Genomic DNA, 13143 nt, shown 5'->3' with positions numbered 1-13143 from the left:
AGAGAATCCCCTTGATTCCAATTCCATTACATGACGCTAGTACTTGAAATCCCCCCATTTTTTTTTGGGTAATCATCAAAAGAGTCATGGCAGGTAGGCGGCTAGGAGTCCACAGGCATGAGGGGAAGGGAGAAGATGTGGTACGACTACAAACGGAGATTTAGACCCATTGACTTCCTTGAACTTACTATCTCTACATAGGAGGTTGCATCCACGGCTACTAGTTAATTAAACTACCAAAAATGTCTCCTTTCATTCCGAAAAAATGATAAGCACGTTGTCAATAGTATATATCTCCTGACTCACTTTTAAGTGGACAATTGAACACATAGTATACATGTATGACAAAAATATTCTTTAACCAAAAAGGAAAATGGCAAGCTTTCATGCATGGCTATGCATGCAAGTATTACAGAAGCTAGCATAAAACCTCACACCAAATTATAAACTACCATACAACGTATTTGACTAGTCTGCGAGAGAATTTCTTGTGTACAAATATTAACCCATGTATAATAAGGTAGAGGATTCATTGACCAAGTAACATAATAATGAACACATCAATCAATGTGGACTAATTAACGATTCATACATCAAGAGTAGCTCAGAGAATCATTTTTTTATATAGGATAAGCCTTTGAATTCAAATTCAAATTCAAATCTACGATAATAAATTCTCCTCCAATTGAGTTCCCTCTCACACAAAACTCTAATTCCATTTAAAAATTACAAGAATCTTCAACTAGAACAAATGCAGCCAGGAAAAAAGAGCTTTGTTCAACAGTTTTTCATATTCAAAGTCACAGCTTGACTTCTAGACTAAATGGTTCCATGTTGATCCGGTTGCCACGCAATTGGTGGGGATTTGTCATGATCTGAATCCATTGTTCAACTTGTAATCTAGAAACTGTGACTAACTAATTATGCATGCAAGCCTACGTATGCAGTTGTTATCAAAATGTTTTTATTTATAATTGTTGACTTGACTTGGCGACACAGGTTTGGTTTCTTTCTATTGCTTGCCTCATACTTTAGGAAGATTATGAGCCCTTGTAGTAATCTACTCCTTTAGAACTTACTAATGATTTCTGAGCTTGAATGGATATTCTTTTCTTGACGTGTTTGTGCTCCAAATTAAGTATTGTTTCACAACTAAGTCGTTTTCATTGATTTAAGTAGTTTCAGAAACAAGCAAGTCCTCAACCACCCAAACAAAAACAAGTGGAAGATGGAGAAACGACCTGTGCTGGTTGAGAGTTTGATCAACAGAAATATATAATTAATCTGAATTTTTCAACTTGACTAACAGAAAGAGAACTACTACAAGTGGTGTGGAAATACCGGCATTGGCTTGACCGGGATTTATAATAACTGGAAGGGGACACGCTACCCAAGAAAAATAAACAAAAGTTATAGAAAAATCGGCATGATTGAAGAGGAAATACAAAAGATAATTTCAAAGACAGAGAGATGAATTTTGGAACCGGCACACGTGTGCAACTCCTCCTTATTCCTAGAAATCACAACAGCGACTTTTGTGTACTTAATTTGTGGTCACTGGGTCAACGGTCAACAAACTAACTTATCACTATTTAAAAAAAATTTAAAAGGAAAGAGTAAAAAATTCAACCACTGGCTTCCCCTTTCCTCCTCTGGGGAAAGGCAAAAATCTGTTCATACAGTAAAGTATACAACACGAGGTATCACCAAAACATTACAACAGCAAGAGTATACTACAATATGACAACAGCAAATGCCCAGGTTGTGACAAGCAAGTGTAAGAGTCCATTTGGGTCTAACAAGAGAAGCACAGCCCTTCATTCACTGCAAATTGAACGAAGAAGCAATTTGTGCCTTGGATCAAGGGCCATGGGAACAGTAGGGAAGGATACAGAAGCAGAGAAATAATGATCAAGATTGGTGAATGGTGAATGAAACTTACGGAGGAAGAGTTCCTACAAATTTTTGAATGTACTTCATCCGCCGCTGCCATCAAGAATAGAGGTCACTAGAAACATACAGATTATTTCCAACTACTGAAAGCTTGTAAGTGCATTATAACTAATCCTGTCCAAGAAACTAGCTTCTGCATGAAATCCCGAAGACATAAAAAGATGGAAAACAGAAATAGCAATTCCATGAAAGAACAAGGAAAAGGATTCACGGGGGAGCGTGGCATCCCATCTGAGAAAGGATCTATAAAACGAAAGGCTAGTATCCTACATAGATACAGGCATCCAAATAGTCTCAAATGAATGCAATGCTTCACCACCTCAGTAGCGCTCATAAGATGGCCGCCCTCCACGGCCTGGACGGTCATATGGAACTGGCCTTTCCCGGTAGCCTCCTCCGGTATTCCTTGTTGGGCCTCCACTGCTTCCATACCTGTCACTGCCTCCTCTTGGGCCACCATCCCTATCAGAATTCCTGTCTTTACCATAACCATTCTGTGGGAATCGGTCTGAACCCCCATAATGATCACCCGCAAAGCGATCTCCACCAGAAGGGTACCTGTCACTGGCATAACGGTCACGTCCCCCATATCTGTCTTTGTTGTCAAAGCGGGCTCTGTCTCCATAGCGTCCGCCATCGTAACGGTCATCCATGTAGCGATCACCAAATCGATCACCCCCAAAGCGATCTCCACGGCCACCACCACCACCAAACTTTGGACGGGAAGAGAATCGACCGCCACCACCACCTCCACCAGCTGAAGGACAATCCCGTGCCCAATGCCCAGGACGCCCACACTTGAAGCAGTCATCTCGTCCTCCACCCCTATCTCCACCCCCATAGCTGCCCCTGCCACCAGATGAGTAGCCTCCACCATAGCCATACCCACCATCATCACTTGCCATCTTTGGCTGGGCTTTGTTCACTGTAATGATCCGACCACCAAGCTCCCTTCCATGCATCTCTCTAATTGCCTCTTCCATTGCCCGATGATCTGCAAAGGTCACAAATCCAAAACCACGAGGACGCCCTGTATCTCTTTCCAACATGATCTACAAAACACCACAAATTGAGAAACTAACAAACAGCAACAATAGAGATATTATGCAAAATACCAGTCCAACAAGAACAATTTTCCAAAACCAGAAGTTACAATAAACAGTTCAAGATCACCTCATTCCATTCCCATGCATCCAACTCAAAAATTTATGTTAGATCAAGGGTTTATGTGCTACTGCATTTGGCCGTTGGAGACCCTTGAGTTGCACTTCAAAGCTTGAGGATCTCAACCTATGCCAATATGGATGAAAGCTCAGATCAGCCAACTCTGGCTGATGCTTATCTGCTGCCAACTGGGATGAGCCAATCCACAGCCCAGGCAAATATTGCCTGGATCATAAATCCACAATTATACCTTAGATAAATCTAACTCTTAAAGCAATACTATAGAGAATATCATTAGAAGAGAGGAATCGACCATATTTCCTTCCTCTATGCATCTAAAGTAGTATATTAACCCAAATTGCTATTTTTTCTGTCCATCCTCTTATCCAACCACGAGTGGTGGCAATTACCCATGATCAGAAATTTGCAAACCGTCTTTGGAATTAGTGCAACATAAACTTAGCTCTATTGTTTTCTATAGAATGCCATCTGATTGCAAAACCAAAAGGTGAAGAACTCAGGGGAACAATGTTTTGAAAAAAAACAATCACAAGAAAAGCTGGTGCCAGAAACAAGTAGGCGGTCGTACAGAATAAATTAGCATTTCAAGATCAATAATGTCTCAAAACAAAAAGAGACACACCACACAGTTAAAAGCCTGTGGACATAACATTTTGAAAGTCACAACCATGAGCATTTGAGGCACTCAAAACAATCATAAAAAGGGAAATTTTCTGTCTCCCTTATATTTACTCTCTATTTACTTTTACTCCCCTCTTAAAAGTTTCACATCTAAATCCCCCAAAAATACTTCACCTTCTCCCTTAATATTTCAAAATGGCCAAGTTAGCCTACACTTTTGCCCCTCTAATCGATTAAAGAGATCTTTTTAATCTATCGTTTATTTTCTTGTTCCATTTCTCCCTCTTTTATAGGAATCCATTATATGTGATTAGGTGTTCTTTTTCCCCTTTCCCCTCTTTTATAGTAATTTTTTTTGTTTCTAGATCCTTTTTAATGTTTTCCTTGATGGATTCTTATAAAAGAGGAAGAAATTGAAAAAAAAAATCTCACATGTTTAACGGATTCCAATAAAAGATGGAAGAAGAAACAATTAAACAAAAATACATTTAATCACATTTAATAAAATCCTAAAAAGGGCAAAAGAACAAAATAAAAGATTTCTATAAAACAGGAAGAAAGAAAAATAATCCATCTAATCATATATAATGAATTCCTATAAAAGAGAAAGAACAGGAAAAAAGATGAAGGGAAGTAAAAAAGAAAATCAACATATTCATTAAAGGGGAAAATATCAAGGCTAGTTTAGCCCTTTTGAAATGTTCGGGGAGAAGCAGAGAGAATAATTTTTTTTTTTTTGTCGATAGATAATAGATCACACATTTGGGGGAATCAGAGATGAAACTTTTAAGAGGGGAGTAAGAGTAAATAGAGAATAAGAATAGGGGAGAGATAGAAAATATTCCCTAATAAAAAACATGAGATATCGAAAATGTATGTTAACTTGTGCCAGCTGCCAAGTAGGAGTACACCTTTGGCAAATTTGAGGTCAATTTTTGAGTCAAACTGACGCCTCAAATGTGGTTGAAAATCAATTCCTCAACTCAAACAAGTCCCAAACATTGCCACAACCAACCAAAGTTATTGGGAGCATTAACCGAACAGAGACACTCACCCACTCACCACCAAAAAGACCATCCCAGACAGGAGGAGCCGTCGAGGATTTCATCGCATTTGCCTATATAATAAAATAAATAGTAAAATGATGCCATGAAACTTTTTAGTTTGATGGTCATCAAACTGGACCAGCCACATGAAAGATCATATCCATATGCATTTTGGATGACTATATATAGCTATTCAACGCATGGAAAAGTTGTAAGAAACGATTTGGTAAATCACACTCAAGGATATTTTACCAAATCACATGAACCAAAATCCAAAATAACAGTATCCAATACCAAAGGATTGTCCAGTAAAATTGCAACTATGCAAATATAAATAAATAAAGAAAGTGATAAAGAGGATGATGTTTCACAAAAAATCTAAGATAGAATGGATGAAGTGAAGAGGTTTGTCCAAAGTTTTATGCAACCGATGTGTTCCTTTAATACTTGAAAAGAAAATTTGATATAACAGTCACATGACCGGCTAACACCATGATGTACAGCGCAGCATGTTAGGCAGTCAAGAAGCATCATACAAATAAACTGTGTAGCAGAAGTAAGGGTGTTGGATGGATGAGTGGCAAAACTAGAAACAATAAAGTATGGACAATCATATAGAACTGGTCCGGGAGTATCTCTGATATATGATAAAGCTACAAGGAAGTCATTTGATATGACATGGTCATGCTCAACAAAGACATTTGAATGCTCTAGAAAGAAGGAATCATTTAATCCTGATTGAATGAACTAGAAACCTAGCGGCAGAATAACTTCTGAACAATTGGAGAAAACGCACATGCATGGCCTAGGTTGTATCAATTATGACCTCGAATGCAGCCGACTGGAGGGCAAGGATCCGTGTAACCGTCCCAATTTAGTTGGGACAAGGCTAAGTTGAAGTAGATTGATAAGACCCCGCAAATCAAATACTTAAATTAATATCAAAACCAAGAAACTAACAATATAATCTCGCTTTAATGGTGCCAGTCACCCCCACAGCATCCAATGCTGCTCCTCAGCCACAGGCTGCCCAAAGACCACTCACATATACATTCGATACCTTCTCCACTCAATTTTCCCCTATTTATTAACCCTCAACTAATAATAACCTTCTCTCTCCTCCACATGGCAAAATCCTAGGGCCCCAACATAGATCTATTGAAAATATGCAAACAATAGGGAACACTGATGTTCGACAACTCCTCTAATATTAATGCAAAAGTGACCTGTAAAACTCATGATACAGAAATAACTTTACTCTCATATGCACTCTGGCAATAGCTGGGCACCTCAACGGAAGTCAGCAAGCTGCATGCTAAGTTAGAGAAATATAATACAAGATAAACAAGAAATCCCCCCCCCCCCCCCAAAAAAAAAAAAAAAGGGAACCCCCACAGTAAGAAAAGTAAATTATCTGCCAAAATGATGTCACTTGGACCCCCACAAAGTGAAATAAATTCGAAGTATGAAGAAGCAGTCGCACTCATAATATTCGAAGGAGCCTAAAACTCTAAAAGTCTTTTGGGCCGGCCCCCCCGGGGGAGGGGACCTGGGGCAGAATTTTATTCAAAGTGAAGAGGGTAGAATGAATCTATAACTTCAAAGAAGGTAGGAATTAAGCAGAACCGCACTAAAAGAAAGCAGCTACTCCAGTACTTTAAAACAACAATACGGAGGCTTATTGAAGAAAAAAAAAATGTCCTAAAAATAATAAATAAAGGTAGCTCTTCTTCAACCTAATGTTCAAAATGGATCCAGTGCAAATCCATACCACAATTGATCTGTAATTTAAAAGCAACTTGAACAATGCTAACCTTCAGGAGTGGAACCACAACCTTAGTAATTCATCAAAACCCATAAAATACATGATTTCTAGGAAGGTAAGATTCTCCACAGAGTACAGCAACAATAGGGCAGAAAACCAAGATCTCCCCATACAGAAGAACTAGTGCTGGAGTTCCAAATAGGGGAAGGAAGAAATTTGAGAAGTGGGAAAGAAGGAAATCACCAACACACACACTCAGAGCAAAACCCAAATCTTGTATATCCCATTTTGTTCTGCAATGTCGGATATATGTCCTACAGGGGGGGGGGGGGAGAGAAGGTTTTGTTGGCCATATGCAAATATGAAAAGGAAAGCAACAAGACACTAAATTGGATTCTATGACTGAAAACAAGTTGTCAACCAGCCCTAAAACTAAATGGAGTTCCAAAATAAATAATAAATAAATAAACAGCCATCTTCCATATGGGACCAGAAACCTAGGTTGGACTGGTTCCATCTAGGTTTAGGTCTCCAAAATTGGTCATATTTACCCAACCAAGCACTACTACATCAACTAGACTTGAACGAGTAGTAGATTTTAACGAAGCCAGAAAGCCAACCACCAAACTTAATCTAAACCAGCCAGTGGTAAGAGATTTGAAAGACTAAAGCAGCAGTAAGTCAACCAATGAACAGGGGTTCCACCATGCATATAAACAGGAAAGGTATAACAAAGGGAAAAGGTGGAATAGACAAGTAAAGAGGGAATGGTTGGATATTTCTTACATGAAAGCAAACTAAGACTTAAAGCCAGCCAAGAGGGGGAAAAGGAGAGCCAGTCAAGCAGCCTTGAAGCTTAACCAAGTCACAACTCACAAGCAACAACCAGATAACAGCTTCACAATACTCAGAAATTTCCATTCAAAACTAAATCTTCTTGAGGGTTACATATGTGCAGATATGGACTCTGATTCTAATTCAATCATGAAACCATAGTACAAGATCTCGTGAGATCTTGGTTTTCCAAGATGTAGAGTCAAGATTAGAGCAAGACCCACTAAATACCAAAACTCGACTGAGATCTTGGTAGAGTCGAGATCTTGGTCCAACTCAATTACTTTTTACCCAAACTCGAGCAAGATTAAGGGGTCCTTAGCTCATCTACAACAACAAAACATCAATCAAGGGTATTTGAAGGTTTCTTCAAGCAAGGTGTATTTTTACCCATATTTGGTTTTTTCCAAATACTATGTTCTAGAGCAGGTCTTTGGGTGTGGATTAAAAATATTTATCTTTGTCTAATCTACACTTTCATGGGAACAAATTGTTATTTTCTGTTATACATAGGCTTGTTTTCTCACAAATCTAATTTCTGTTTAGCATCTCATGTTCAAACTTTTGGTCAAGTTGGAACTCATACATAGGCTAGTTTTCTCACAAATCGGAAGGCCAAAAATGGGCTAGATACCAAGTTCAGCCCAAACTGACCCTTAAATCCCTGAGATGGGCCTTCGAGTTCACTTGAGTTGGCCCTGACTTTCTACCATACCTCAGCTGAGATCTCGGTTTTCTAGCTGACCGAAATCAGCCTCAAGACTGAGATTTCTTACCCTGCCTGAAACTAAAGCTATGTTTAACTCAAACTCTACGTGTAAACAATAATTGAGTATAAATAATTATCCAACGACAAAGATAACAGAAAATAAAAAATACATCACTTATTATCCTTATAAGACCAAACACCAACAATTCAACTAGGTCAGACCAATCCAGCCTCGTAACTGCGTCATAATATTACCACAACCATGTCAATGGTGGTCATCAGAGCCTATCTGAATATACTGGCCATCAGAGGGTAATCAAAGTATTAAAAATCCAAACAGAAAATCAATGGCTACAAAACCAAGTTCTATTGCAAGGAAAAGAAAAAAAGAAACACTTCGAATATATAATCAGTTGATTCACCCTTCAAGAAACAGGCATACCCTTTTTTTCTTTTTTGGGGTGAAACGGGCATACCCAGTTGCCAGAAGAAAGAACTGACTAACACAATAGAAAATATATTAAGGCTGCCAAAATAAATAGATCTGCAGAAATAACTTTCACAATGGATGAGGACAGAAATTTGTAGAAGGTTCGATGGACCCAATTCTCAGTCTGTAGACAAACTAAAAATTAACCAACCCTACTTGCATTAAAAGTTTGCACCTAATAGTTATTGGCAGAATGCATATTAGGATAACTTGTAAAACAACAAAATGCATTGGAACTTGTTTGATATTTAGAAAGAGTTCTTACTCAAATGTAGTGATCTGCACAACTGGGGATGTCTGCCATCCAACATAATACATGAAACTTTAGATCTCTCCTCTCCAATTTATTTGTCTCTATGAACTTCAATATAATAAAAACAAAGGATGGCACCAAACAATCAAATTTCACCTCTCCAACATTATCTCAAAGTGCTACTCAATCTGATCTACAAACCAAAACCGGAACTACTTTCATCGGTACGTTTCTGTTGCAACCTTCCACCCTCTGTCACTACAGTAGCAATGCAGTAACACTTGAACAGAAGTTCCCACAAAATCCAATTATTCCACACAACATGATCATATGGACCAGAATGATGGGACTTTGAATCAGCCACGAAAGGAGTGATCAACTAGACATTTATGCAGGTAAACAACCAAAATACTTCCCCCAACCAATAAGCCTGACTGGCAAGCATTCCTGAAATCAGATTTCTAATCTCTGGAATCAATGATATAAATGCAGAAAACAGCACCATACTGTGCCTCAAAGCAGACTTACTTGCAAGCGTTTCAACCAATGGTGTCATCATGTGGATCACCCATACATGAGGACGGAAAATTTATGGGATTCTTTCAATGGCAGGAGGAGTCACTACAATCTTTTAATCACTATTCCAACAAATGCACCAGCTTTGAGGACAATTTATGGAAGTCAAGACTAAATTTGCAGTTATCTCCTCTTTAACCACATGAATACTTGTATCATCTTAAATAAAACTTCTTACCTAAAACCAATTCATAAAAGGTCTTTTGTCAAACTTTCCCATCTGTTGACAACAAAAACTAGGAACAAAACTCAGGACCATAACTGAAGTTGTTCGGTCAGAAAATAGGCAGATAGCTAGAAGCAACATAAGATATGCTTCACCAGCAATAAGCATGCTGGGTAAAGAGATGTGGAATTATCAAAGCAGAGTTTCCAGATAGGTAAGACTGAGATGGACATAATTGTAACCATGCTACCCCTGGCAGAAATAACCACTCGTTCCCAATCATATTCAGTGGTGACGTAGAGCAATATCAGCTTCAGTTAAGCAGAAACTGTAGCACGCCATGAAGTAATCCTCCAACAAAAGAAAGAAACAGCAGAAAAGATTTGGTTTCCGTCAACAATCTTATCTTAAAAAAGAAAAAGAGAATAACCCTCTTTCCTCAATCAGACTTGCACCCTTTTTATATTCAGTATCTGAATAATGTTGGGAACTTAACTGCCACAGGTGACATTTCTCACAGCAAGCAAATTCTCAAAATGAAGTTCCAGGTAAGCTCAGCTAACAGGTCTATCAACTGTCACACGTCAGGCATCACACATATGCTTTGCTCTAGGTGAAATCAACTTGTCATTGTTAAGCAGATTTCTTCAAGAAGACTCCTAAATGATGAAGAATCACATGCAATTTTCAAGCACTAATACAGACCCAAAGAGAACCATGGCAATGGATCACATTATACAAACAGTGTCAAAGAACTAGCATATCATTTCCATCTGAAGATTTTGTTCATCTCAAAGGAGTCATCTTGTAGCTGTATTGTCAGTGGGATATAGACAAACAACATATATGTTTCACATGGTTGCTTCAATTTATACTCTGCAATTCCCTCATTGTTGGGCCCAGAGGATCTTTCATGTGATAAACCAGTAACTTATATTACCATATGCATCTTTTCAACATCGGTTATATTGTTATGGCAAGTTGATCAACTCTTATCAAAAGAATTGAATTAGATTCAAATACATATGATTGGGTCCCTTATATGCATTGAAACTCACGGCTCATTTCATAACTAAGAAATCTTCGGACAAACTTCAACCATTTCAGAAACAAGCATCTAGCCGTTGCTGCATCCAGTGAACCCAATGGTAAACATGACGAGCTATTATCTGTTGAAGTTGAAAATTCCCACCAGGTGAATCTCATTTAAGAAAAATCTGCATAATTTGCATCACACAAATGATCGAGCTTCTCAACTCGAGAGCGATCCAACTGACCAAATATTTCTCACACAACCCATCTAAGGCATCTCAAGAGAAGATAACCAGATTTCCAAAAAGACAAACAAAAACAAGAAGGAAATTAATATGATGGATGTGAAAGGAAAATGGAAAAGAATATACTATAACAACCCAAGGCAAACCCATGACAACTGAAAAAGTTAAAAGGTTAGATGAAGTAAACAAAATACAATATGCAGTATTACGTTGAGATGATTATTATTAACAAATGATAAGTAGCGAATAATCAACAGTATTTCAGTTTTCATATTTACAATACCTTTCCTATATTACTATTATTATTATTATTTTTTTCAAATAACAACTTTTTTATCAGAAATAATTAGGTTTAAGATAGGTTCTCTAAATTTCTCTAAAAATTGTTTAGTAAATAATTGTACAATGACCTGAGCACCAAATAAGATTAAAACAAGGCCATTAGTTCAACATCAGAACCTTTTCTCCCTCTAATCCAGATTACAGTGAACAAATTACCCATCTCCCAATAATTCAGAGGTAGGAAAAGATAAGTTGTACGTGCAATTCACACTGTAAAAATCCAATATTTATGGACCATAACGTGAAGTTACAGAGAAGCATACAAGCGAAACATGAAATCCTTACCTGAGATTCAACAATTTTCCCAAAGGGACTGAATGCATCTTCGAGCTGCCGCTCTGTGGTGTCCCATGATAAGCCACCGACAAATATACGCAATTCCTCGCTCCCAGACATCTGCACAAAACCCTAGAAGACCATCAAAAAATTATCAAACCCTCAGCATTCACTCCCATCTAAATCACCAGAAATACCAATCTAAAGAGATGAAGAAGTACCCAAAAAGAGAAAGCAACGGTCCAAGAACCTAACCCTAGAAGGGTGAAGAGAGAAAAGGAAAAGAAAAACAGAGTAACTACAACCAAGGAAACTCAGACTACACAGAGAGAGAGAACGGCATACCCTTCCCAATTCTCGGAGCTCCAGACTCGTACTATCGATCTACACAACCCTTTGCGTGGTTGGTGTGGATTTGATGGGCTTGATAACAGAATCCTAATTCACTACGGAGAAGAAACGCAAGTTCGCTTTCGCCTGTACGTCAAATTAAATTGACACCCACACTGCTAACTGCACTAAAAGAAAGAGAAAATTATGTGTATACCCCCCACCCCCTTAAAAAAACATTTTCCAATACCTCCTAAAGTATTTTGTTTACATTCTTTAAAATTTAAAGTTTATTTTATTATGTTTATATTTTATATTTATTAAAAAAATTGTGTTTCTTATTTATTTATTTATTTATTTTTTTGGTTTGCCAACCCCGGTTTATAACGCGGGTGTTTTTTATACTGCAAAATAATTTCAAGGGTAAATACCTCCCCTCTTAGTTTGACAAATAACACTTACACCCCCTCTTAGTTGGATAATATCACTTACCTCCCCTCTTACCTAACAAATATATCAAACACCTCCCTCCTCCGTTAACTTTCTCGGTTAAATATAACTTTTACCGTTAAATTTTTTTTTAAACCCCAAACTACCCTTGATTAAAAGTATTTTTTTATTTTAAATCATAAATTACTTAATCACCCTAGTAGTTAAACTACAAAATTACCATCAATTAAAATATTTATTAAAAACCAAAACACCATATTTAAAACCTAAATTATCTTTAATTATTAAAAGCCCAACATACCCTTTTTCTTAAAAAAAAATTATCAAACAATTTTAAAAAAAACGTACTACTATCAAGTAAAATTAAAAATGCAATTAAACGTACTTTAAAAAAACACATACTAGTATACTAGTATCAAGTAAAATTAAAAATGCAATTAAAAAAATAGGGTATGTCCATAAAATTAAACACGTACTACTATTTTGGGTTTTTTTTTAATTGTTTGATGAATTTTTTTTTTTAAGGGTATGTTGGGCTTTTAATAATTAAAGGTAATTTAGGTTTTAACAATGGTGTTTTGGTTTTTAATAATTATTTTAATTGAGGGTAATTTTAGTAGTTTAATTGTTAGGTGATTACGGTAATCTAGGGTTTAAAATAAAAAAATATTTTTAGCCAAGGGTAGTTTGGGGTTTTAAAAAATATTTAACGGTAAAAGTTAAATTTAATCAAAAAAGTTAACAGAGGGGAGGTGTTTGATATATTTGCTAGGTAAGAGGGGAGGTAAGTGATATTATCCAATTAAGAGGGGGTGTAAGTGCTATTTGTCCAGCTAAGAGGAGAGGTAAATGATATTTACCCTAATTTCA

General features: G+C 37.1%; 1 protein-coding gene across 4 annotated transcripts; it reads right to left on the bottom strand.

The window, feature by feature from the left end:
• Positions 1-1056: 1056 nt before the first annotated feature.
• ATRZ-1C (RNA-binding (RRM/RBD/RNP motifs) family protein with retrovirus zinc finger-like domain-containing protein) lies at positions 1057-12024 on the bottom strand. Of its 4 annotated transcripts, none has more exons than XM_089150036.1 (3): positions 11503-11593; positions 8869-10898; positions 1057-3005 (listed from the first exon to the last, which is right to left on the bottom strand). In XM_089150036.1, the coding sequence occupies exon 3, from the start codon at positions 3000-3002 to the stop codon at positions 2274-2276; it is 729 nt and encodes a 242-aa protein (XP_089006162.1). In that variant the 5' UTR covers positions 3003-3005; positions 8869-10898; positions 11503-11593; the 3' UTR covers positions 1057-2273. The 4 variants fall into 4 exon arrangements, with proteins under 4 accessions (XP_089006162.1, XP_089006161.1, XP_089006159.1 ...); XM_089150035.1 differs by lacking the exon at positions 8869-10898 and adding an exon at positions 11715-11832 and having other exon boundaries at positions 1234-3005; positions 11503-11613; XM_089150033.1 differs by lacking the exon at positions 8869-10898 and adding an exon at positions 11839-12024 and having other exon boundaries at positions 1236-3005; positions 11503-11625.
• Positions 12025-13143: the final 1119 nt, after the last annotated feature.

This window comes from Hakea prostrata, chromosome 3 (genome assembly GCF_041222555.1).
Source record: "Hakea prostrata isolate BN-2017 chromosome 3, UWA_Hpros_2, whole genome shotgun sequence".
Lineage (NCBI taxonomy): Eukaryota > Viridiplantae > Streptophyta > Magnoliopsida > Proteales > Proteaceae > Hakea > Hakea prostrata.
The sequence above is the reverse complement of the archived record's forward strand: the minus strand, read 5'-3'. Positions and strand labels throughout refer to the sequence as shown.